Raw genomic sequence first — 26032 nt, forward strand, 5'->3', positions numbered from 1 at the left:
CAGCCCGGCCGGGGCGGGAGGAAGGCGGGGAAGGCTCCGCGTCCTCCTCGGAGCAGCACCGCCATCTGCAGGGACCCGGCCCCCAAAAATCCAGGGGGAATTTTGGACAAGGGGAGGAAGAAAAGCTGCGGAGCCGGGCTGGATAAAGCCATTTCACCTTTAATTGTAAGCAAAAAATCACTCTCACGCGGATTCTCCGACACCAGCAAATAAAATAAACTCTAACAAAAAACAGAGAAAGTGAATCACTGTAGTCCAGTCCGAAAACAACCCATATTTATATATATATTTATAGATATGTCGTTTGTAGCAGTGAAAGGCAAGTATGGGCCAGTGAATTCCCGATAAATTACATTCTTTACATCCCAACAAGGTCTAGCGGCTGGAAAGTGGCTGGAAACAAAAACCGGGGAGCGTGGAGGGGTCAGGGGGTGCGGGGAGAGAGGGGTCCTGCCCAAAACGTGTGCCTGGAGAGGGGAAAGGGAAGGGAAGGTGCTGCCCGGTGCCGAGCCTTGTCCGGGAGGGGACAGGGACAGTGGCGAGCCCTGGAGAGCGGGCACGGTGCCCATCGAGCCGTGCCCTGCTCCAGTCCATCCGTGTCTGTTCGGTGGCCAAATTATCACTCCAGTGCCCTCCTGTGCCCCCCAAATCACCACTCCAGTGCCCTCCTGTGCCCCCCAAATCTTCACTCCAGTGCCCTCCAAATAATCGTCCCAGTGCCCCCCAAATTATCACTCCTGTGCCCCCCAAATCATCACTCAAGTGCTCTCCTGTGCCCCTGAAATCATCGCTCTGGTGCCTCCGAAGTCATTGCCCCAGTGTCCCCAAATCATCTCTCCTGTGCCCCTCAAATCATCACCCCAGTGCCCCCCAAATAATCGCCCTAATGCCCCCAGATCATCGCTCCTGTGCCCCCCAAATCATCGCCCCCTGCATCCCCCCCATCCACAGCTGGAGATGCCCCAGGGTCCCCCCACCCCAACCCTGCCACCCCCGGGGTGCCCCCCCTGCCCCTCTGCCCAGCCCGGAGCTGGGGGGCGTTGGCAGTGTGTCCTTGGGGTCCCCTCTGCAGCTCCTGGCACAGGAGGGACCGGGGGGGGGACAGAGCTGGGGGGCTGCAGGGATTGGGGGTTGAGCTGGGATTTAGGCCTGGCTTTGCTGGGAGAACATCGGTCTGGCAGTGTGGGCTCTTCCCGAGCCTCGGGGTGGGCACAGGGGCACCTTGGGGGGCACCTCGGGGTGGGAGATGGGGACAGCAGAACCGCCCAGCGCCACCTCAGCGGTGCCAGGGGGCTGAAAGCAGAGCCAGGCACATTCCTGGGGGGGGGGGGGAAAGGGGGGCACAAGGCCCAGAGACCCCCTCAGCCGAACCGTGCCCACCAGGGGGCAGGGGCTGGTTCGAGTTCCCCCAGCCCCTTCCCCCTGTGCCAGGCAGGTTGGAGCCCCCCCATCCCTTGTGCCAGGCAGGTTTGATCCCCCCCAGCCCCATCCCCCCGTGCCAGGCAGGTTCGATGCCCCCATCTCCATCTCCCCATGCCAGGCAGGTTGGAGCCGCCCAGCTCCCTGTGCCAGGCAAGTTTGTGCCCCCCCAGCTCCCCATGCCAGGCAGGTTCAATGTCCCCAGCCCCATCCATGCCAGGCAGGTTCGATGCCCCCATCTCCCCATGCCAGGCAGGTTCAATCCCCCCCATTCCCCCCTGCCAGGCGGGTTGGAGCCCCCCAATCCCCAACCCGTGCCAGGCAGGTTCGACCCCACCTTCTCCCCGTGCCAGGCGGGTTCAATCCCCCCCAATCCCACCAGGATTGAGGTGGGGGGCGCAGATTTGGGGGGCGCAGATTTGGGGGGGCGCAAATTTGGGGGGCTGGAGGAGGAGCTGCGGGGGGAACCCCAATAAAAACCGGCTGGGGAGCCCTGAAGCGATTCCACGGCGCGACACGGACGGAGCTGGCCCGAGGAGGAGGAGGAGGAGGAGGAGGAGGAGGAGGGCTCAGAAGAGGAAGGCTTTCTTCTTCAGCTCGTTGCGCTTCCACAGCGCCAGCTTGCCGAACTCCTCCGGTGACATCTCGAACACCTTGAGGAAATCCTCGGGGGACAGGTGGCGCTGCAGGGGAGGGGACAGAGGTTGGTGACACGGATAAGGGATGGTGACATGGACACAGGTCGGTGACATGGATAGAGGATGGTGACATGGATAGAGGATGGTGACACGGACGGGGGAGGGTGACATGGACACAGGTCGGTGACATGGATAGAGGACGGTGACACGGACAGGGGAGGGTGACACTGATAGCCGATGGTGACACGGACAGGGGTCAGTGACACGGACAGGGGACAGTGACATGGACAGGGGACGGTGACACGGACAGGGGACAGTGGCACAGATAGAGGATGGTGACACAGACACGGGATGGTGACACACCCGGAGGATGGTGACATGGACACAGGTTGGTGACACGGACAGGGGTCGGTGACACGGACAGGGGACAGTGACAATGATAGGGGACAGTGACACAGATAGAGCATGGTGACACGGACAGAGGTTGGTGACACCAATAGAAGTTGGTGACACGGACAGGGGACGGTGGCACAGACAGGGGACAGTGGCACAGATAGAGGATGGTGACACGGACAGGGGATGGTGACACCAATAGAGCATGGTGACACAGACAGGGGATGGTGACACGGACAGGGGATGGTGACACCAATAGAGGTTGGTGACACGGACAGGGGACGGTGGCACGGACAGGGGACAGTGGCACAGATAGAGGATGGTGACACGGACAGGGGATGGTGACACACCCAGAGGATGGTGACATGGACAGAGGATGGTGACATGGACAGGGGACGGTGACACCAATGGAAGATGGTGACACAGGGAATGGTGACATGGATAGAGGTTGGTGACATGGACGGGGACGGTGACACGGACACGGGATGGTCACACGGATAGGAGTTGGTGACACGGACATTGGGTAGTGACACAGATAGAGGATGGTGTCATGGACAGGGGATGGTGACACAACTGGAGGATGGTGACACAGATAGAGGGCAGTGACACACCCGGAGGATGGTGACACAGATAGAGCATGGTGACACGGACAGGGCACGGTGACACGGACAGGGGATGGTGACATGGACAGGGGACGGTGACACGGACACGGGATATTGACATGGAGAGGGGACGGTGACACGGATAGAAGTTGGTGACACGGACAGGGGACAGTGACACAGACATTGGATAGTAACACAGATAGAGGATGGTGTCACGGACAGGGGATGGTGACACCAATAGAGGATGGTGACACACCCAGAGGATGGTGACACGGACAGGGGATGGTGACACAGATAGAGATTGGTGTCACGGACAGGGGATGGTGACACCAATAGAGGATGGTGACACAGACAGGGAATGGTGACACGGACAGGGGACGGTGACACCAATAGAGAATGGTGACACGGACAGGGGACGGTGACACCCCCAGAGCCCCCCCGAGGGTGACAGTGACACAGCCCCACCTCCAGCCTGGTCCTGTCCACGCCGGGCGGGAGCTTCACTCGGCCTCGGTTCGTCACCATCAGCATCTCGTAGGGGTAAATCTGGAAAAACGGGGAGAGAAACGGGGGATTCGGGTTTCCAAACGAGCTGTGGGGCTGATCAAACCAGTGCTGGGAGGTAAAAGAAACAATGGGAAGGATTCCACTGATTGAGGAATGGAGAAAGAGATATTTGCTTTTACAAATAAACTGATTTTTACAAGTAAACTGATTTCAGTTTTGCTGAGAAATGAAATTGGATATTGAAAGATGAAAGAAACAATGGGGAAAAACCCTAAATTCCATAAGAATTAAAAATGAAAAGGGAGGGTTATACATTAGAGCGGAATCTTTGGGATCAGGTGTTCTGGGAAGTCTGAATCTCTCAAGTACCTCAGAAATGGGGGAAAACCCCTAAATTCCATAAGAATTAAAAATTAAAAGGCAGGGTTATACATTAGAGGGGAATCGTTGGGATCAGGTATATCGGGGAGTCTGAACCTCTCAAGTCCCTCAGAAATGGAGAAAGAGAGAAGGGAAATGTGGCTGGAAATTGGGATAAAAAGGGAGGCTGCGTCCTCCAAAACTTGGAGAGACCCCAGGGGATGCCCCATGGCCTCTGCCTTGATTGGAATAAAGTCAAAGGACTCCTCTGTCTCCTTTTTGGACACAAACCTCTGGTGTTTGTGGATTCATTTTCCCGACAGGGAGGACACAGGGCTGTGAGAGCCTCCCCTGACCCCATCCAAGCCCCCCCAAGCCCCATCCAAATCCCCTCTAAACCCCATCCAAGCTCCTCCCCTGACCCCATCCAATACCCCCCAGCCCCATCCAAACGCCCCAAAGCCTCATCCAAGGCCCCCAACCCCATCCAAGCCCCATCCAAGGCGAGCCCCCAACCCCATCCAAGCCCCTACCAATGCCCCCAACCCCATTGAAGCCCCCCCAGCCCCCCTCACCTTCTGCTCCAGCATGCTGGGCAGGGAGTTCCCTCTGTCCATCCGTCCCCGCTGGCCGTTCTGGGGGGGCAAACCTGAGGTCAGCCCGGCCCCCACCCCCAATTCCCCCCTCTTGAAGCCCGGGTGAGGAGCTCCAGGTGCCTCCCCCCCTGCAGGGACCGTCCCGAGGTGGTGGCCCCGGTGTCCCCTCCCCGCCCCCGTCACCGTTCCTGTGTCTCCGTGTCCGTGTCCGGGTGAGCTCTTACCTGCAGGGCTGCACAGAGAGAGGAGGGGGCTCAGCCCGGGGGACCCCAACATTGTGCTGCGCCCCCGCATCCCACTGAGCTCGGGCTTGTGGCACCCTGCCGGTCCCTGAGACACCCCCACGTCTCCAGGGACACACCCGCACCTCCCAGGACACCCCAGCATCCCTCAGGACACCCCCACATTCCCAGGACACCCCCACATCCCCAAAAGGCTCCCACATCTCCAGGACATCCCAGCATCCCTCTAGGACACCCCCACATCTCCCAGAGCACACTCACATTCCTGGGGACATTCCCAGGGACATCTCCAGGGACACCCTCAGATCCCCAGGACACCCCCCCCCAGACTCCCAGGATCACCCACACAGCTCCCAGAACACCCCCACATCACCGGGGACATCCCCGGGACACCCCCACATCTCCCAGAGCACACCCACATCTCCCAGAGCACACCCACATTCCTGGGGACACTCCCCAAACACCCCCACATCACCAGGGATACCCCCACACTCCCAGGATCACCCCCACGCTCCCAGGATCACCCCCACATCACCAGGGACATCCCCAGGACACCCCCACACCCCCAGGACACCCGCACATCTCCGGGACACCCCCACATCTCCCAGAGCACACCCACATTCCTGGGGACACTCCCAAAACACCCCCACATCCCCAGGACACCCCCACATTCCGGGGGACATTCTCTGGGACACCCCCCGATCTCTGGGATACCCCCACATCTCCAGGGCACTCCCACACTCCCAGGGACACCCCCACACCCCCAAAACATTCCCACATCTCTGCAGGACGTTCCAGCACCCACAGGACACCCCCGCATTCCTGGGAACATCACCCTGGACACCCCCACAGTCCCAGGATCACCCCCACATCCCCCAAGGACGCCCCCACACCCGCAGGGACACCTCCACATTTCCTAAAACACCCCCACATCTCCAGGGACACCCCAGGATCACCCCCACACCACCAGGGACACCCCCACATCCCCAGGACACCCCTACATCCCCAGGGACACCCCCAGAATACCTCCACACCCCCAGGAACACACCCACACTCCCAAGGACACCCCCACAACCCCAAGGACACCCCCACATCCCCAAGGACACCCTCAGACTCCCAGGGACATCCCCACATTCCCAGGGACACTCCCAGGGACATCCCCACACTCCCAGGACACCCCCACATTCCCAGGAACACCCCCACATCTCCAGAGACACCCCAGGATCACCCCCACACCACCAGGGACACCCCCACATCCCCAGGACACCCCCACATCACCAAGGGACACCCTCAGACCCCCAGGGACATCCCCACATTCCCAGGGACACCCCCAGAATACCTCCACACTCCCAGGACACCCCCACACCCCCAGGACACCCCCACACTCCCAGGAACACCCCAGGATCACCCCCACATCTCCAGGGACACCCCAGGATCACCCCCACACCACCAGGATCACCCCAGGACACCCTCACACTCCCAGGATCACCCCCACACCACCAGGGACACCCCAACTCCCCAGGACACCCCCAGTCCCTGCCCCTCACCAGGGCTCCCCTTCTCGCTCCCCGCCGAGCCGAACTCTGCTGACTGCAGCTGTGGGGGACAGGGACAGACACAGGGACAGGGTCAGACACAGGGACAGGGTCACAGGGGTGACAACCCAACCCCTGAGCAGCCTGGGGTGACCCCAGCAGTGTTGGGGGGCACACAGGTGACAGTCACTTACCCGGGTGAGGGTGCTCCGGCCGGAGGCGGGGAGGGAGGAGCTCTTGGAGCTCGTGTGGAGGGCTGGGAGAGAGGCAGAGAGAGAGTCAGGGACAGCTGGGGACAGGCAGGGACCTTTAGGGATATTTCGGGACAGGCAGGGACAGGAAGGGACTTTTGGGGACAGTCAGGGATGGGTAGGGACAGGCCGAGACTGCCAGGGACCTTTGGGGACATTTAGGGACAGGCAGGGATGGGCAGGGACCACCAGGAATGGGCAGGGACCATCAGGGACCACCAAAGATGGGCAGAGACTTGTAGGGACCTTTAGGGACAGGCAGGGATGGGTAGGGACCATCAGGGACAGGCAGGGACTGGCAGGGACCTTTAGGGACAGGCAGGGACTGGCAGGGACCTTTGGGGACATTTAGGGACAGGCAGGGATGGGTAGGGACCATCAGGGACCTTTAGGGACAGGCAGGGACTGGCAGGGACCTTTGGGGACATTTAGGGACAGGCAGGGATGGGTAGGGACCATCAGGGACCTTTAGGGACAGGCAGGGATGGGCAGAGAAGGATGGGGACATTTAGGAATTGGCAGGGACAGGCAGGAATCTTTAGGGACCTTTAGGGATGGGCAGGGACAGGCAGAAACCTGTAGGGACAGGCAGAGACCATCAGGGATGGGCAGGGACATTTAGGGACAGGAGGGAGCACCAGGGACAGGCAGGGACATTTAGGGACAGGAGGGACCACCAGGGACAGGCAGGGAGCTTTAGGACCATTGAGGGCCAGGCAGGGATGGGCAGAGACCATCAGGGGAGGGCTGGGACTTTTGGGAACCTTTAGGGACAGGGAGGGACCATCAGGGATGGGCAGGGACATTTAGGGACAGGGAGGGACCATCAGGGACGGGCAGGGATGAAGGCAGGGATTTGTGAGGTGCAGGTGGGGTTTGGAAGGTACAGGCGGGATTTGGGGGTGCAGGCACCCAGAAATGAGGAGGGAAAGGGCCGGGCTTCAGGAGAACCATCCCACTCACACGTGTGGAAAGGCGTCCGGTCCGGCAGCGAGCGAGTTTTCCTCCGGATCGGGAGCGACTTCTCCATCTCCTCCTTCAGGATCAGCTTCCCGAGGTTGGAGGTGACCTGGGAACCGAGGAACCTCATTGGGATCGGTGCCATCACCCCCAGCCCCCCAAAACTGCCACCAAGGGACCTCGTTGGGATCAGTGCCAGCTCCCCCAGCCCCCCAAAGCTGCCACCAAGGGACCTCCATTGGGATTGGTTCCATCACACCCTCAGAGGTGCCACCAAGGGAACCCCATTGGGATCAGTGCCAGTGTCCCCCCAGAGGTGCCACCAAGGGACCCCCGTTGGCATTGGTGCCATCACCCCCAGCCCCTCAGAGCTGCCACCAAGGATTGAATTAATCTTATTTTAAATTCATTTTAATTTAATTTAATTTATTTTCATTTTATTTTTATCCCAACCCCTGTTGGGATCGGTGCCATCACCCCCAGCCCCACAGAGATGCCACCAAGGGACCCCCATTGGCATCAGTGCCATTGTCCCCAGCCCCCCAAAGCTGCCACCAAGGGACCCCCATTGGGATCGGTGCCAGCATCCCCAGCCCCTCAGAGCTGCCACCAAGGATTGAATTAATTTTAATTTGTTTTAAATTTATTTTAATTTAATTTATTTTTATTTCATTTTTATCCCAACTCCTGTTGGGATTGGTGCCAGTGTCCCCCCAAAGCTGCCACCATGGGACCTCTGTTGGGATTGGTGCCATCACCCCCAGCCCCTCAGAGGTGCCACCAAGGATTGAATTAATTTAAATTTATTTTTTAATTTATTTTAATTTAATTTAATTTATTTTTATCCCAACCCCTGTTGGGATTGGTGCCATCACTCCCAGCCCCTCAGAGGTGCCACCAAGGGACCTCGTTGGGATCAGTGCCAGTGTCCCCTCAGAGGTGCCACCAAAGGACCCCCATTGGGATCAGTGCCAGCTCTCCCAGTCCCCAGAGGTGCCACCAAGGGACCCTCATTGGGACATCCAATGCCAGCGCCCTCAGCCTCCCAAAGATGCCACCAAGGAACATCCATTGGGATTGGTGCCATCATCCCCAGCCCCCCAAAGATGCCACCAAGGGACACCCATTGGGATTGGTGCCATCATCCCCAGCCCCCCAAAGATGCCACCAAGGGACACCCATTGGGATCGGTGCCATCATCCCCAGCCCCCCAAAGATGCCACCAAGGGACACCCATTGGGATCGGTCCCATCACCCCCAGCCCCTCAGAGGTGCCACCCAGCCCTGACCTTGCTCAGCTCCTGCCTCTGGAGCTCCCGCAGGTTCTTCATCTCCTCGGTCAGATCCTCATCCTCCTCCTCGCCTCTCTTGGACGCCATCCGCCTCCTCCACTCCGTCTCTGCGGGAAAAGGGACAAAGGGACATTCCAGCCATTCCCACCCCACCTGGGGTCTCCGGGAGGGAAGAGCCCCCTGGTGCCACCTACCCACGACGGCCAGCGAGGGCGGGCAGGGCCAGTAGTCGGTCTCGATCTTGGCGGGCTGGTTGGGGTCTGGGGGCTGCGCCGCCGGGAATTTGGAGGATTCGATGATCAGGTCCTCGATGAGATGCTTCCCGTGGTGGGCACTGGAATGGTGGTCTGGGGGCACAGCGGGGGTGAGGGGGCATTCCTGGGGTGCCCCATCCCATGGGATGGACCCCCCTGCCCTTCCCACGCTCACCTTTCTGCCGGTAGATCGGGGGCTTCTTGTAAATGTTGAGCTCTGTGGTGTCGGTCTCTGGGAGGAAAGGGAGGTTTGGGGTTGGGAGTGGGAACTCGTGGGGTTGGGAATTTATGGGATTGGGAATGGGAACTCATGGGGTTGGGAACTCATGGGGTTGGGAATATATGGGATTGGGAACGGGAATTTGTGGGGTTGGGAGTGGGAGTTCAAGGGATTGGGAGTGGGAATTTGTGGGGTTGGGAGTGGGAATTTAGGGGATTGGGAATTCATGGGATTGGGAGCCGGAATTTTTTTATGGGATTGGGAACTCATGGGATTGGGAGTGGGAATTTATGGGATTGGGAATTTATTGGGTTGGGATTGGGAGCTCATGGGGTTGGGAATGGGAGTTCATGGCATTGTTATTGGGAACTCTGGGGTTGGGAGTGGGAGTTCATGAGATTGGGAGTGGGAATTTGCAGAGTTGGGAATGGGAGTTCAAGGGATTGGGAGTGGGAATTTATGGGATTGGGAATTCATGGGATTGGGAGCAGGAATTTTTTTATGGGATTGGGAACTCATGGGATTAGGAGTGGGAATTTATGGGATTGGGAATGGGAACTCATGGGGTTGGGAATATATGGGATTGGGAATGGGAATTTGTGGGGTTGGGAGTGGGAACTCATGGGATTGGGAGTGGGAATTTATGGGATTGGGAATTTATTGGGTTGGGATTGGGAGCTCATGGGGTTGGGAGTGGGAGTTCATGGCATTGTTATTGGGAACTCTGGGGTTGGGATTGGGAACCCATGGGGTTGGGAATGGGAGTTCATGAGATTGGGAACTCATGGGAATGGGAGTTCATGGGGTTGGGATTGGGAACTCTGGGGTTGGGACTGGGAGCTCATGGGGTTTGGAATGGGAATTTACGGGGTTGGGAATGGGAGCTCATGGGAATGGGAGTGGGAATTTACGGGGTTGGGAATGGGAGTTCGTGAGATTGGGAGCTCGTGGGGTTGAGAATGGGAGCTCATGGGGCAGGGAATGGGAGTTCATGGGATTGGGAATGGGAATTTATGGGGTTGGGAATGGGAGCTCAGGGAATTGGGAGCTCATGGGGTTGGGAACACATGGAATTGGGAGTGGGAGCTGATAGGGTTGGGAGTGGGAGTTCTTGGGGTTGGGAATGGGAACTCATGAGATTGGGAGTGGGAACTCACGGGGTTGGGAGCTCATGGGACTAGGAATGGGAATTTATGGGTTTGGGAACACATGGGACTAGGAATGGGAATTTATGGGTTTGGGAACACATGGGACTAGGAATGGGAATTTATGGGTTTGGGAACACATGGGATTGGGAATGAGAACTCATGAGGCTGGGAATGGGAACTCATGGGGTTGGGAGTGGGAGTTGGTGGGGTTGGGAATGGGAACTCATGGGGTTGGGAATGGGAACTCATGGGGTTGGGAACACACGGGGTTGGGAGTGGGAGTTGGTGGGGTTGGGAATGGGGACTCATGTGATTAGGAATTGGAGTTTATGGGGCTGGGAACACACGGGGTTGGGAGCTGATGGGGTTGGGAATGGGAGGTGATGGGATTGGGAGGAGGCTCCAGGGTAGCCTGGCTGGCCCGGGCAGTGCCGGGGTCCCGTTTGGGGCGCCGGGGCGGTTCCGTTACCGGGGCGGTGGAAGTGCTGGACGCTGCTGCGGGTGGGCGCGGGGCCCTGGCGCGAGGGGGGCAGCGGGGTGCTGCTGGGGGGGCGGCTCTCCAGCCACTCCCGGATCACCTGTGGGAAACGGGATGGGGGTCAGAGACCCCCCCGGGTCAGCACCACCCCCTCATCCCACAGCAGGACCAGCACTCACCTCTGGAGATGGAGGAGGAGACATGGATTTGGGAGACAGGGAGCGCTGCAGAAGGCAAGGATTGAAGTAATTTTAATTTATTTTTAATTTATTTTAGTTAATTTTTAAATTAATTACAAAATATGAAAATAAATATAATTAATATAATATCATACAATATAATTAAATGCAATATAGTGTAACATTATACATTATATTATAATTTATATACATTATACATTATGTATATAATGTATATATATTATGTATATGTATATACACATAATATATAATGTATATATTATGTATATGTGTATATATATATACATTATATACATAATGTATATAATATATATACATTATACATTATATTATAATTTATATTATAATTTATTGTGCAATATAACACATGATATTATAATTTATTTTTATAAATTATATAATGTAATGTAATGTAATGTAATGTAATGTAATATAATATAATATAATATAATATAATGTAATATAATACATTACATTTTAATTAATTTTATTAATTATTTTAATTTCTTTTTAAAATAATTATAAAATATAAAAATAATATGATTAATATAATATAATGTAGATGTAATAGAATATAATGGAATGTGATAAAATAAAATGGAATGTGATAAAATAAAATGGAATGGAATGTAATACAATGTAATATAATGTATATTATATACTGAATTAATATAGTATTAAATATATTAAATATAATTATAAAGCATTATTTTATTTATAATAAAATTTTATTTATTGCTAATTTCTTTTAAAATTTTATTTTATCTTTTATTCATTTCATTTTAATTAATTTCAATTTAATTTTTAATTATTTTTAATTACTTTTCACGAATTTCACGGTTTTAACTGAATCTCAACAACTTTAACAACCTTCACGAGCCGCCACGAATTATAATGAATTTTAATCAATTTCAGCTATTTTTCTGCTGGAATTTTTTTCGTATCATTCTAGAATTCTAATCCATCATGTCGATTCTTCTTTCCAGGTCGGATTTTCCCAAAAACCCCTGGAAATTCCCGCTCACCTCCCGGCTGCGGGGCAGCTCCACGTGCTCCATCAGCGAGTAGGTGAAGTGGGGCTCGTAGATCATCAGGTCGGGGCGTTCGATGTCCAGGATGGCTTTGTCCTTGGGGATGGCAGCCAGGTCCTTGTAGCCCAGGACCTCGTTGTCCATTTTGGCCTGGAATGAAGGGAAAACACCTTGATTTGGGGTGCAGAAGTGAATTTTTGGGAAATTTAGGGAGTTTTTTATAAGGTCCTTGTAGCCCAGGACCTCGTTGTCCATTTTGGCCTGGAATGAAGGGAAAATGCCTTTATTTGGGGTGCAGAAAGGAGCTTTTGGGAAATTTTGGGAATTTTTTGTAAGGTACTTGGAGCTCAATGGGATTAGGAGCGAATGGGATTGTGAATAATGGGATTGTAGCCCAGAACCTCATTGTTCATTTTGGCCTGGAATGAAGGGAAAAAGTCATTTGGGGTGCAGAAGGGAATTTTTTGGGATTTTGTTACAAGGTCTTTGTACCGCAGGACCTTGTCGTCCATTTTGGCCTGGAATGAAGGGAAAATGCCTTAATTTGGGGCGCAGAAAGGAGATTTTGGGAAATTTGGGGAATTTTTTGTAAGGTACTTGGAGCTCAATGGGGTTGGGAATGGATACTCATGAGACTGGGAGCTCATGGGATTGTGAATAATGGGATTGTAGCCCAGGACCTCGTTGTCCATTTTGGCCTGGAATGAAGGGAAAACACCTTGATTGAGGGTGCAGAAGTGAATTTTTGGGAAATTTAGGGAATTTTTTATAAGGTCCTTGTAGCCCAGGACCTCGTTGTCCATTTTGGCCTGGAATGAAGGGAAAAAGTCATTTGGGGTGCAGAAGGGAATTTTTTGGGAATTTGTTACAAGGTCTTTGTACCGCAGGACCTTGTCGTCCATTTTGGCCTGGAAGGAAAAGAAATTGCCTTAATTTGGGGTGCAGAAAGGAGATTTTGGGAAATTTCGGGAATTTTTTGTAAGGTACTTGGAGCTCAATGGGGTTGGGAATGGATACTCATGAGATTGGGAGCTCATGGGATTGTGAATAATGGGATTGTAGCCCAGAACCTCATTGTCCATTTTGGCCTGGAAAGAAGGGAAAATGCCTTCATTTGGGGGGCAGAAGTGAATTTTGGGAAATTTCGGGAATTTTTTTGTAAAGTACTTGGAGCTCATGGGATTGTGAATAATGGGATTGTAGCCCAGAACCTCGTTGTCCATTTTGGCCTGGAAAGAAGGGAAAACACCTTGATTTGGGGTGCAGAAGTGAAATTCTGGAAATTTAGGGAATTTTTGGGGAATTTTAGGGAAGTTTTGGGAAATTTAGGGAATTCTTTATAAGGTCCTCGTACTCCAAGACCTCGTTGTCCGTTTTGGCCTGGAATGAAGGGAAAACACCTTCATTTGGTGTTTGGAAGGGGATTTTTGGGAAATTCAGGATTCACACCTTCCAAGGCCGTGCCGGCGGGAACGGGGATGGTTTTGGGGGTCCCATCCCGACCTCCTCAGGGATTTAGGGGTGAGGTGGGGAGCGGGGAACGGCTCCTTACCACGATGCTGGAGGGAGAGCCGGGAACGCTGGATCCGCGCGAAGAGCAGACGCTCCCAGGGGAGGTCAGAGGCTGCTGGATGGAAAATGGGGAGGGGGTTCAGCCCAGGGGTTTTGGGGACACCCCTGTGTCAGAATTCAGGGCATCTGTCTGTCTGTCCTTGCTCAAACCCCTGCCAGGGGGCTCAGAGACCCTCACACAGAGACTAAGACCGCTGTGATTTTGATTTTAACCCATGGAAAAAAAAATTATCAACCTTATTGAAGACCTGCAAGCCATGGAAGTTTAAGTGGAATGAGAGTGAATTTATCATGGGGTGAAAAAATGGATTTTTTGGGGTTTTTAAAATGGGGGCTGAGAGATCTTGGCACAGAGCTCAAGACCCCTATGCCTTTGATTTAGCCCTTGGAAAAAAAATTACCAAGAATTACAAGTCAAAAGAGTCAAAAGAAAAAACAATTACAAAGAATTACAAGTAGAATGATAGTTTATCACAGGATGGAAAATAGATTTTTTGGGGGGTTTTTAGAATGGGGGCTCAGAGACCCTGGCACAGAGCCCAAGACCCCTGTGCCTTTGATTTAGCCCTTGGGGGAAAAAAAAATTACCAAGAATTACAAGTCAAAAGAGTTTAAGTAGAATAATTGTTAGTTTGTCACGGGGTGAAAAATTTTATTTTTGGGGGTTTTTAGAATGGGGGCTCAGAGACCCTCACACAGAGCCTAAGACCCCTGTGATTTTGATTTTAACCCATGGAAAAAAAAATTATCAACCTTATTGGAGACCTGCAAGTCATGAAAGTTTAAGCGGAATGAGAGTGAATTTATCATGGGGTGAAAAAATGGATTTTTGGGGGGTTTTTAGAATGGGGGCTCAGAGATCTTGGCACAGAGCTCAAGACCCCTGTGATTTTGATTTAGCCCTTGGAAAAAACAATTACAAAGAATTGCAAGTCAAAAGAGTTTAAGTAGAATAATAGTTAGTTGTCATGGGGTGGAAAATTGATTTTTTTGGGGATTTTTAGAATGGGGGCTCAGAGACCCTCACACAGAGCCCAAGACCGCTGTGATTTTGATTTTAACCCATGGAAAAAAAAATTATCAACCTTATTGAAGACCTGCAAGCCATGGAAGTTTAAGTGGAATGAGAGTGAATTTATCATGGGGTGAAAAAAAATGGATTTTTGGGGGTTTTTAGAATGGGGGCTCAGAGATCTTGGCACAGAGCTCAAGACCCCTGTGATTTTGATTTAGCCCTTGGAAAAAACAATTACAAAGAATTGCAAGTCAAAAGAGTTTAAGTAGAATAATAGTTAGTTGTCATGGGGTGGAAAATTGATTTTTTTGGGGATTTTTAGAATGGGGGCTCAGAGACCCTCACACAGAGACTAAGACCGCTGTGATTTTGATTTTAACCCATGGAAAAAAAAAATTATCAACCTTATTGAAGACCTGCAAGCCATGGAAGTTTAAGTGGAATGAGAGTGAATTTATCATGGGGTGAAAAAATGGATTTTTTGGGGTTTTTAAAATGGGGGCTGAGAGATCTTGGCACAGAGCTCAAGACCCCTGTGCCTTTGATTTAGCCCTTGGAAAAACAAATTACAAAGAATTGCAAGTCAAAAGAGTTTAAGTAGAATAATAGTTAGTTGTCATGGGGTGGAAAATTGATTTTTTTGGGGATTTTTAGAATGGGGGCTCAGAGACCCTGGCACAGAGCCCAAGACCCCTGTGCGTTTGATTTAGCCCTTGGGGGGAAAAAAAATTACCAAGAATTACAAGTCAAAAGAGTTTAAGTAGAATAATTGTTAGTTTGTCACGGGGTGAAAAATTTTATTTTTGGGGGTTTTTAGAATGGGGGCTCAGAGACCCTCACACAGAGCCTAAGACCCCTGTGATTTTGATTTTAACCCATGGAAAAAAAAATTATCAACCTTATTGGAGACCTGCAAGCCATGGAAGTTTAAGCGGAATGAGAGTGAATTTATCATGGGGTGAAAAAATGGATTTTTGGGGGTTTTTAGAATGGGGGCTCAGGGACCCTGGCACAGAGCCTAAGACCCCTGTGCCTTTGATTTAGCCCTTGGAAAAAACAATTACAAAGAATTACAAGTCAAAAGAGTCAAAAGAAAAAACAATTACAAAGAATTACAGGTCAAAAGAGTTTAAGTAGAATAATTGTTAGTTGTCATGGGGTGGAAAATTGATTTTTGGGGGGTTTTTAGAATGGGGGCTGAGAGATCTTGGCACAGAGCTCAAGACCCCTGTGCCTTTGATTTAGCCCTTGGAAAAAACAATTACAAAGAATTACAAGTCAAAAGAGTCAAAAGAAAAAACAATTACAAAGAATTACAGGTCAAAAGAGTTTAAGTAGAATAATTGTTAGTTTGTCATGGGGTGAAAATTTTGATTTTTGGGGATTTTTAGAATGGGGGCTCAGAGACCCTGGCACAGAGCTCAAGAGACCTGAGATTTTGATTTTAATCCATGGGGAAAAAAAATTACCAACCTTAAGATGAGGATCTGCAAGGCACAAAAGTCTATGTAGAATAATAATTAGTTTGTCACGGGTGAAAAATTTTGATTTTTTGGGGTTTTTAGAATGGGGGGTCAGAGATCATGGCACGGAACTCAAGACACCTCTGTGGCTTTGATTTTAACCCATGGAAAAAAATTACCAACTTTATATGAAGACCTGCAAGGCACAAAAGTCTAAGTAGAATAATAATTAGTTTGTCATGGGGTGAAAAATTTGATTTTTTGGGGGTTTGAGAATGGGGGCTCAGAGACCCTGGCACAGAGCTTAAGGGACCTGAGATTTTGATTTTAACCCATGGAAAAAATTACCAAGCTTAGATGAAGACCTGCAAGCCACAAATGTCTAAGCAGAATAATAATTATGTTTGTCATGGGGTGAAAAATTTGATTTTTTGGGGTTTTAGAATGGAGGTTGAGGGGGCAAGATGGAGGAATCTGGGCACGTCCAGCCTTTCTCCTTCTTCTTCTTCTTGGCCTCCATCTCCTGCTGTGATGGTGGCACTCACAGATTGGTTTGGAGTAGAAGCTCACTGTCTAACACAGGTGATGGGTGTTGGGAAGGAATTGTTAATATTGTACAGGTAGTTTTTAGTATAAAAAGATAACCGAGGGTGTCAGCGTGCTTCTGTCTGTCCTGCTGAATAAAACTCGGCTGGGCAGAGAAGGAATTTTATAGATGAAATACACTAAGCAACATTGGGAATGGAGATAGAAGAGTTCTGGCTCCTTTTTTGGCTGCTGGGGTGGGAAAAGAGACTTTAACACATCTCGGGGTCACTGTGGGAAGCGGAGAACCCGATCCCCCCGTGCCCACAGACATCTTTTATGGAAAATCCTTTCCTTAGGATTTTTCCTCCTGAGAAGCTGAGAGACCTCAGGAACAAAATGCAAACAATGATTATCTGCTGCTGTGGAATGCAACAGGTGCATCTGGGATTGGTCTCATGTGGTTGTTTCTAATTAATGCCAATCACAGTCAGCTGGCTCGGACAGAGAGTCTGAGCCACAAACCTTTGTTATCATTCCTTCCTATTCTATTCTTAGCCAGCCTTCTGATGAAATCCTTTCTTCTATTCTTTCAGTATAGTTTTAATGTAATATATATCATAAAATAATCAATCAAGCCTTCAGAAACACGGAGTCAGATCCTCATGCCCAGACCCTCATCCCCCGTGAGCGCCGTCACACCCACGGAGCCCAGACCCCTGAGGGTTGGCATTTCTGGTGGCACGGGCAGGGACAGCTGGGAGGCGACAGCGCTCGGCCAGGACGCGCTGCCGCTAGATGGGGCTGCCAGGCTGGGCTGGAGAGGAGGAGGAGGAGGAGGAGGAAGGCAGGGCCCTGCTCGCAGCAGCCCAGGCCTGCCCCTGCCTTTGGCACCAGCCCCGTGTGCGTGCGGGGCACCCCATGAAACAGCGCCCTGCCAGGACCCCCCGCGCCTCCAGCACCCGGCCAGGACCCCCAGCACCCTCCCAGACCCCCAACACCTTCCCCTGACCCCCAACACCCTTTATGGAACCCCCAGAACCTTCTCTTGAACCCCCAGCACCTCCAGCACCCTCCCAGACCCCCAACACCCTTTATGGAACCCCCAGAACCTTCTCTTAAACCCCCCAGAACCTTCTCTGGACCCCCAGCACCTCCAGCACCCTCCCAGATCCCCAACACCTTTCCTGGACCCCCAACGCCCTTTATTGAACCCCCAGAACCTTCTCTGGACCCCCAGCACCCTCCCAGACCCCCAACACCCTGCCCAGGCCCCAAACATCCTTCCCTGGACCTCCAAAGCCTTCTCTGTACCCCCCAACACCCTGCCGGAACCCACAGCACCTCCTGAGACCCCAGCACCTTTCCTGTACCCCCAACACCTTTCATTGGACCCCCAGCACCCCGTTCTGCATCCCCAGAACTTTCCCCACACCCCCAGCACTGTCTCTGTACCCCCAATATCCTTTCTTGCACCCCAGAAGCTTTCTGGGACCTCCAGAACTTTCTCTGGACCCCCAGGCGCCCTGTTCTCTACCCCAGAACCTTCCCAGACCCCAGCACCCTTTATTGAACCCCCAGAACCTTCTCTGGACCCCCAGAACCTTCTCTGGTGCCCCAGGCACCCCGTTCTCCACCCCAGCACCTTCCCCTGACCCCAGCACCTTCCCTGGACCCACAACACCCTTTATGGAACCCCCAGAACCTTCTCTGGACCCCCAGCACCCCGTTCTGCACTCTCAGAACTTGCCCCACACCCCCAGCGCTTTCTCTGTACCCCCAATATCCTTTCTTGCACCCCCAGAAGCTTTCTGGGACCTCCAGAACCTTCTCTGGTCCCCCAGGCACCCCGTTCTCCACCCCAGCACCTTCCCTGGACACCCAACACCCTTTATGGAACCCCCAGAACCTTCTCTGGACCCCCAGAACCTTCTCTGGACCCCCAGCACCTCCAGCACCCTCCCAGACCCCCAACACCCTTTCTTGCACCCCCAGAACCTTCCCTGGACCCCCAGGCACCCCGTTCTCCACCCCAGCACCTTCCCCTGACCCCCAGCACCTTGTTTGGCAGCCCAACACCTTTCCTGAAGCCCAGAACCTTCACCGGACCCCCCAGAACCCTGTTCTGAACCCCCAGACCGACCCTCCTCGGGCCCCAGAACCCTCCTTGGACCCCTAAGATCTTCCCAGTCCCCCAAGACCCTCCCTGGACCCCCAGAACATTGTTCTGGACCCCCAAGATCCTCCTTAGATCCCCAACACCCTCCCTAGACCCACAGAACCTTACTCTGGACCCCTAAGACCTCCCCAGACCCCAAAACCCTGCTTGGACCCCCAGAACACTGTTCTGGACCCCCCAACACCCTGCTTGGACCCCCAAGGCCTTCTCTGGAGCCTCGAGACCCTCCTGGAATCCCCAAGACCTTCTCAGTCCCCCAAGATTTCTCCTTGGACCCTCAGAACCCTGTTCTGTACCCCCAAGACCCTCCTCGGACCCCAAACACCCTCCCTGGACCCCAAACATCCTCCTTGGACCTCCAAGACCCTCCCTGGACCCCCAGAGCCCTGTTCAGGACCCCCTTTACCCTCCTTGGAACCCCAAGACCTTTCTTGGATCCCCAAGACCCTCCCTGGACCCCAAACAACCTCCTGGGACCCCCAAGACCCTTCCCGGACCCCCCAGAACCCTGTTCAGGACCCCCTTTACCCTCCTTGGAACCCCAAGACCCTCCTGGGACCCCCAAGACCCTTCCCGGACCCCCAGAACCTTGTTCAGGACCCCCTTTACCCTCCTTGGAACCCCAAGACCTTTCTTGGACCTCCAAGACCCTCCCAGGACCCCAAACAACCTCCTGGGAACCCCAAGACCCTTCCCGGACCCCCCAGAACCCTGTTCAGGACCCCGTTTACCCTCCTTGGAACCCCAAGACCCTCCTGGGACCCCAAACAACCTCCTGGGACCCCCAAGACCCTCCTTGCACCTCTAAGATCTTCCCAGTCCCCCAAGTCTCTCCCTGGACCCCCTTTATCCTCCCGGTACCCCCAAACCCGTCCCCACCCCCCCCCCCCCCCGCGCCCCCCGTACCTTCTGCAGCCTTTCCATTCAGCCGCGGGCTGGGGCTGTGTCAGTCACAGGCTCCTGTGGGCACAGAGGGCACTGCCAGGGTGGGCACAGAGGGCACGGGGCACTGCCAGGGTGGGCACAGAGACCCCCGGGGGTTTGGGCACTGCCAAGGTGGGCACAGAGGGCACGGGGCACTGCCAGGGTGGGCACAGAGACCCCCAGGGGTTTGGGCACTGCCAGGGTGGGCACAGAGCCCCGGGCTGGAGGTCCCACATCCCACCGCCCCCCTGGCACGGGCTGGGCACTGCAGGACCCACAGCGGGCACGGGGGTGGCACGGCCCCGGTGCCAAAGGAGGGTGGCATGCGGGTGGCACAGCCCCGGGGTGGCACATCCCCACAGCGGGCACGGGGGTGGCACGATGACAGCGCAGGGGTGGCACAGCCCCAGTGCCAAACGAGGGTGGCACGGCCCCAGTGCTGGCAGCAGGACAGGCGTGCCAGGAGGTGCCACCACTGTCCCCCAGGAAGGGCACAGGGGAAGAACAAGGAGGGGACAGGAAGGGGAAAGAGTGAGGGGCAGGGAGGGGACAGCAAGGGACAGGGAGGGCACAGGTAAGGGACAGGGAGGGGACAGGGACAGGCAGGGGACACCAAGGGACAGGTGAGGGACAGGCAGGGGACAGGCAGGGGGACAGACAGGGGATAGGGAGGGTACAGACAGGGACAGGCAGGGGACACCAAGGGACAGGGAGGGCACAGGTAAGGGACAGGTGAGGGACAGGAGGGGAACAGTGAGGGGGACAGTGAAGGGAGGGGACAGGTGAGGGACAGGCAGGGTACAGACAGGGACAGGCAGGGCAGAGGCAGGACACAGGGACAGGCAGGACAGTGACACACAGGGCACAGTGACAAGGGACAGTGACAGGCAGGGCACAGTGACAAGGGACAGTGACAGGAGGGGACAGGTGAGGGACAGGCAGGGGACAAGCAGGGACAGGCAGGGGGACAGGGACAGGCAGGGCACAGGTAAGGGACAGGAGGGGAACAGTGAGGGGGACAGTGAAGGGAGGGGACAGGTAAGGGACAGGGACAGGCAGGGGACAAGCAGGGACAGCAGGGGGACAGACAGGGGATAGGGAGGGCTCAGTGACAAGGGACAGTGACAGGCAGGACAGTGACACACAGGGCACAGTGACAAGGGACAGTGACACACAGGGCACAGTGACAAGGGACAGTGACAGGACACAGTGACAAGGGACAGTGACAGGGCACGGTGACAAGGGACAGTGACAGGAGCGGGCCCCGCACTCACCGCCGCCTCCGTGGCTCCGCATCCCCCGGGGCGCTGGGGCTCGGCCGTTCCCCCTGCAGGGAGAGCACAGCGGCGCCGCTGAGCGGGTGCCAGCCCTGCCCCTGTCCCCGCGCTGTCCCCACGCTGTCCCCGTGCCCGCCCGTGCTGACGGTGTCGCCCTTTTGTCCCTCGCGCGGCCTCCAGAACCCTCCCCGGGCACGGGACGGGCCCGGCCGCGCCGCGGGGCCACAAAGGCGCTCACAAAGGGGAAAATTCCCCATTCTCCGCCAAATTCTCCTTTCGGGAGGGACGGAGCTGGAAACAGCTCGTGCGACAGCGACAGCGACAGTGACAGCGGCCCGGGCAGGGCACGGGGGTGGCACCGCCTTTGGGGACACCAAGCCCGCTGTCCCCAAGCGCAGATGGCGGGGATGGAACGGGAGCATCCCCGGGCTGCCGGAGCCCTCCCTGGGGACCCCCCACCACAAAGACCCCCCAGAGCCGCCCCAGAATGGGATTGAAGGCGCTGACCCCATGCCCAGCCCCGGCATCGGTGGCACGGGCAGTGCCCGAGCGGCACAAGGGCGGCATTGTCCGCTCGGGCACAGCCCTGAGCTCACAATTTCCAGGCTCGCCCCCCGCCCCCGGTGGCGCTGCGGGGACACGGGAGGGACGCGGCGACACCGGAGGGACGCGGGGACGGCGAGGGGATGGAGGCGACGGCGGAGAGCGAAAAGGAAAACAAACCCGATTCGGGCGTGCGGAGAGACGCCACCAAACTGGCGACAGGTGCCAGGCCCGCAGTGCCACCTCGGCCACCACTGTGCCACCCCCCCCCCGTGTCCCCAGAGCGCGGGGACAGCTTATCAGGAGCGGGCAGGAGCCACCGCCCCGCGCTCCCCATGGCAACGAGCCCCGGTGGAACCGCGCCTGGCCCGAGATAAGCGCGGCTGTTTTGGGATTTTCCCGGCCAGGAGGGCTCGGGGGAGCGGGGACAGGAGGGGGGGGACACAAGCAGCGTGTCACCCCCCTGTCAGGGAGACGCTGAGGGCACCGACAGGAGCCGGGCGGGGAGCGTGGGAAGGGAGAGAGGGAGGAAGGAAGGATGGATGGACGGACAGACGGACAGGACGCGTGCGGGCGGGGCTCACAGCGATGCAGGGGTGCCGGTGCCCCCCCCGAGAGCGGAGCCGGGGCTGCGCTGCCGCGGGAAGAGCTCGGTTCCCTCCTCCCCACCCCGAGGAAATCCGGATTTGACTTTTCGCAGCCGCCAAAGCCATCAGCGCCCGGCGCCGCGCCAGGAGCCAGGCCCTGAGAACCCCCAGGGGACCCCCGGCCTTCCTCCATCCTCCTCCTCCTCCTCCTCACCCCCCCGAGTGTCACCGAATTGCGGCGCGGCTGTCGCGGCTCGCAGCCAGCAGCGACACGGGCGGGGGGACATTCGGGGTCACAAGTTCCCTGAACAGACGGATCCCGCCAGCCCTGGAACGGTGTCCGGCGCTTCCCAGCCCGGCCCAGCCCTCCTCATCCTCCTCCTCCTCCTCCCAGCAAAGCTCCAAACAAACAGCGCGGCGAGGCCCGGAGCATCCTCCGCGCTCACCGGGGAAACTGAGGCACGGCCACACGCGGGGCCCCAGCGGGAACCTGAGCGCGACAGCGACAGTGACAGCGGCTCCGCGACCCGCGCCCCGCCGGTGTCCGGTTCCTCCCTTGTCCTGTTTCTGTCGCCGGCCATCGCTGCCGTGTCACTGCCCCGCCACCTCGGTGGCCTCCAAAGCCACCAAACGCCACCAGCTGCCACCCCCGGCCGGGCGTTTTTCCATCCGTGCCTCAGTTTCCCCGCACGGATGGGGAGGGGGGGGTATCAACAGCCCGCCCACCCCATCCCGGAGCGGACGGAGATGAAGGAGGAATTTCCACCTCCTCGTTTCCTCCCATCCGCGGAATCTGGGCCAGCGCAGCTTCCCCCGGGCCTGCCCTGCAGGTGTAAAGAGGGGGGGAGACGCGGCCTGAACCCCAAAACCCTCGGGGATGATGGGGGGGGGGTCCTTGCTCGGCCCCCCTGTCCCGATGGCCACCCCACAGCCCCGCTCCGGGCCGCGCCTCACGTGGCTCCTAATCCGGGATTAGAGTGGGATTAGCCTGCTCATCCCGCACGCGGAGGGACCCGCCGGGGATGTGTGAGGAGGCCGCGCCCTCCGCGCCTCCCCCTGAGGCTTTGGGGGAGCCCCCGCACCCCAAAAAACCCCCCCAGGATCTGCCAACCCTTGGCTCTGCACGCCCAGCGTTGGGTACCCCAGGACTGGGGGGTCTGGGGTCACACCTGACAGGACATCCAGGACGGGCCCGGGGGTCCCAAAGTGGCCCTGGAACGACCCCAGCCTGGCACCCAGAGCCCAGAGAACCGCCCCCCCCAGAGAAAGCTCCATCCACGGCCAAGGGATTAGGGGGGACGCCCCAAATTTGCGTCCCAAATTCTGCCCCTAAATCCCCTCCCGATGCTCCGTGGGGTGGAGAAATGGGAATTTATTCTGCCCCGAAACCCACCCCCGATGCTCCTCTAAATGGGAATTTATTCTGCCCCGAAACCCACCCCCGGTGCTCCTCTAAATGGGAATTTATTCTGCCCCAAAACCCACCCCCGATGCTCCTCTAAATGGGAATTTATTCTGCCCCTAACTCCCCCCACGATGCTCCGTGGCAGTGGGGAAATGAGAATTTATTTTGCCTCTAAATCACCCCCCCCCCCGATGCTCCATGGGGGTGCAGAAATTGGAATTTATTCTTGCCCCTAAATCCACCCCCGATGCTCCTCTAAACGGGAATTTATTCTGCCCCTAAATTCCCCCACAATGCTCTGTGGCGTGGGGAAAAGGGAATTCATTCTGCCCCTAAATCCCTCACTAACGCTCCACTAAATGGGAATTTGGCCCCTCCGGGCTCTGCCAGGGGGGTTGGGGCACCCCAAAATTCCGCGTCCACCACGGCCAAGGAGCATCAAACCCTTCATGGATTTGGGGGGGCTCCCCCCCAGCAGCAGCAGCAGCGCTGAGACCCCACAAATTCCCAAATTCCCTGCTCAGGTGGGGCTGGGCGGCCCCGGCCTCGTCCCTCGGGGACACGGGGGTGGCCCGGGGGGGCTCGGGGAGGGGTCCCCACCTTCCTCCCGCCAGCGATGGGGACAAGGTGGGGACAAAACGTGGCGGGGGGCGGGGGGGAGGAAAAAAGCGACGGGAAAACGGAGAGCGGCCACCGCCACCCGGCTCCCACCGTGTCCCCGTCCCCGCCGAGCCGCTCACTCACCCGAGGCCGCGCTCACCGCATCCCTGCGGGCCGATGCTCGCACCCAGCCCCCGAAATCACGCGTGGGCTCCCGCGGGGGCTGCGGCGCATCCAGAGCCGGGAGAGCGGCGGAACGGGCGGGAGAACGGCGGCACGAGCCTATCACCCCCCGGCAGCCCGGCCCCGCCGCCGATAACCGCGCGGGGCGTGCGGGGGAGGCTGCGTGGGGCGTGGGAGGGTGCGGGAGTGTGCGCGGCTGCCCGGGGAGGGGGCGGCGGTGGCCGCGTGGGTGCCGCGCTCGCCTCTCCCCGGCTCGCTGCTGGCTCAGTCCCTTTCCCAACAAGAGGAGAATTAGCCGGCATCATGACGAAGCAGTATTGGCCGCCGCTCCTCCCGCTTTCCCCGGCACAAAGAGGGAGGAAAACAGCGATAACCCGGCCTGGCAGGGGAATAACCCAGCCCTGGCACCCCCCGGCCCCCGCTGGGCACAGGGCGCGGCCGCCCCCGCTCCTCCTGCGGGGATTTTGGGGGGATTTGGGCACCGCCAGCACCGCGCGGGGCTGCGGCAGCGTGGGGAGGGGGGGGGACGGAACCTCCCCCTCGATGCGACCCCCAGGATGGGTCTGGGGGCGCTGCGCCCACCCCTGGCTGACCAGGGACGGGAAATCCAGCGGGAATTTCCATCCGCGGCACCGGCGCAGGTTGGGCGGTGCTGGGGAATCTGCCACAACCCAGCGCTGGGGTCTGGCCCCCAAAACGCCAATTTCCCCCAAACCCCGGGGGTCGCGGTTCTGGCCAGGGCAGGGCGGGGAGGCTGCGGCCGCCTCCATCCCTCCGGGGTCCCTCGGATCGCGGTGCCGGCGCCCCGGGATGGGGCTCGGGAGCGGAGCCGCGGCCGGAGGCGCCGGGGGCGGCGGGGCTGCGTTGGTGCCGCAGCGCCGGGAGCCGGAGTCTATTCCCGGCTCTGTGTGGGAGCGCTGCCTGGTGACAGCGGCAGCAGCGCCCGTTCGGGGGCTCCTCCTCGCTGCTCCTGCTCCTCGCTGCCTCAGTTTCCCCGCACCCCCGCTAAGGAAAGCGCTGCTGGACCCCCCCGGATGGACACGCAGGGCCTGGGGTGTGTCCGGGCTGCACATCTGGGAGGAAACACACCCAGGGCTGCACATCTGGGGGGATGCAGGCCCAGCGGTGAACATCTGGCGGGGATACGGCCCCAGGGGAATGCACACGCGCGTCCTTCAGCGCCAGGAGCATCCCCGCTCCTGGCTCAGCCATCCCCCCATGCCCGGGGCGCTTCCCCGGCCCCCGCCGCCCCCCGGGGCCGTGCCCGCGAATCATCGGGGCTGCGGCCGCCTCGCCGCCGCCACTAACCCAGTTTCTCAAGCATGAAGACGATCGCAGCGGCTGCTCGGCGGCTGCCACCTGCGCCCGGGGGCTGCTCCGGCTCCTGACCCGGCCGCGGCACCGACACGCCGGGGGGAGTTCGGGGGGCGCCCCGATCCCGCTCCGACCCACAACGCGCGGCGTTTCGCGCAACCGTTCCAAGCGAGCGCGGACCGCGCGGGGGGTGCGGGGTGGGGTGCGGGGGTCAGGCCGTACCTTCAGGGGAGCCCATGGCCCGCAGGCAGCGCTGCCCGTCCGCCGGGAGCCATCCCCGCGCCCAGCAGCGCTCCCGCCCCTGCGCCGCACGCGCGTT

The 26032-nt window shown here is 56.8% G+C and overlaps 1 protein-coding gene across 1 annotated transcript; it reads right to left on the reverse strand.

The window, feature by feature from the left end:
* Nucleotides 1-139: 139 nt before the first annotated feature.
* Nucleotides 140-26032, reverse strand: DMTN (dematin actin binding protein). The gene is made up of 17 exons (XM_063175415.1): nucleotides 25936-26032; nucleotides 21079-21131; nucleotides 19787-19840; nucleotides 13679-13753; nucleotides 12121-12276; nucleotides 11075-11119; nucleotides 10887-10995; nucleotides 9225-9281; nucleotides 8990-9142; nucleotides 8793-8902; nucleotides 7507-7612; nucleotides 6487-6548; nucleotides 6305-6353; nucleotides 4740-4747; nucleotides 4495-4554; nucleotides 3518-3598; nucleotides 140-2102 (listed from the first exon to the last, which is right to left on the reverse strand). Exons 3-17 carry the CDS (start codon nucleotides 19802-19804, stop codon nucleotides 1989-1991), a joined length of 1203 nt encoding a protein of 400 aa, XP_063031485.1. The 5' UTR covers nucleotides 19805-19840; nucleotides 21079-21131; nucleotides 25936-26032; the 3' UTR covers nucleotides 140-1988.

This window comes from Melospiza melodia, chromosome 23, assembly GCF_035770615.1.
Source record: "Melospiza melodia melodia isolate bMelMel2 chromosome 23, bMelMel2.pri, whole genome shotgun sequence".
Taxonomy (NCBI): Eukaryota; Metazoa; Chordata; class Aves; order Passeriformes; family Passerellidae; genus Melospiza; species Melospiza melodia.

What these genes read in the sequence shown, in the direction of transcription:
- DMTN (XM_063175415.1), bottom strand. An exon ending in CCAGCATGCTGGAGCAGAAG is followed by an intron (nt 3,599 to 4,494) that starts GTGAGGGGGGCT and finishes CCGTTTTTCCAG; the next exon opens with ATTTACCCCTACGAGATGCT. An exon ending in TGGACAGGACCAGGCTGGAG is followed by an intron (nt 2,103 to 3,517) that starts GTGGGGCTGTGT and finishes CCTCCCCTGCAG; the next exon opens with CGCCACCTGTCCCCCGAGGA.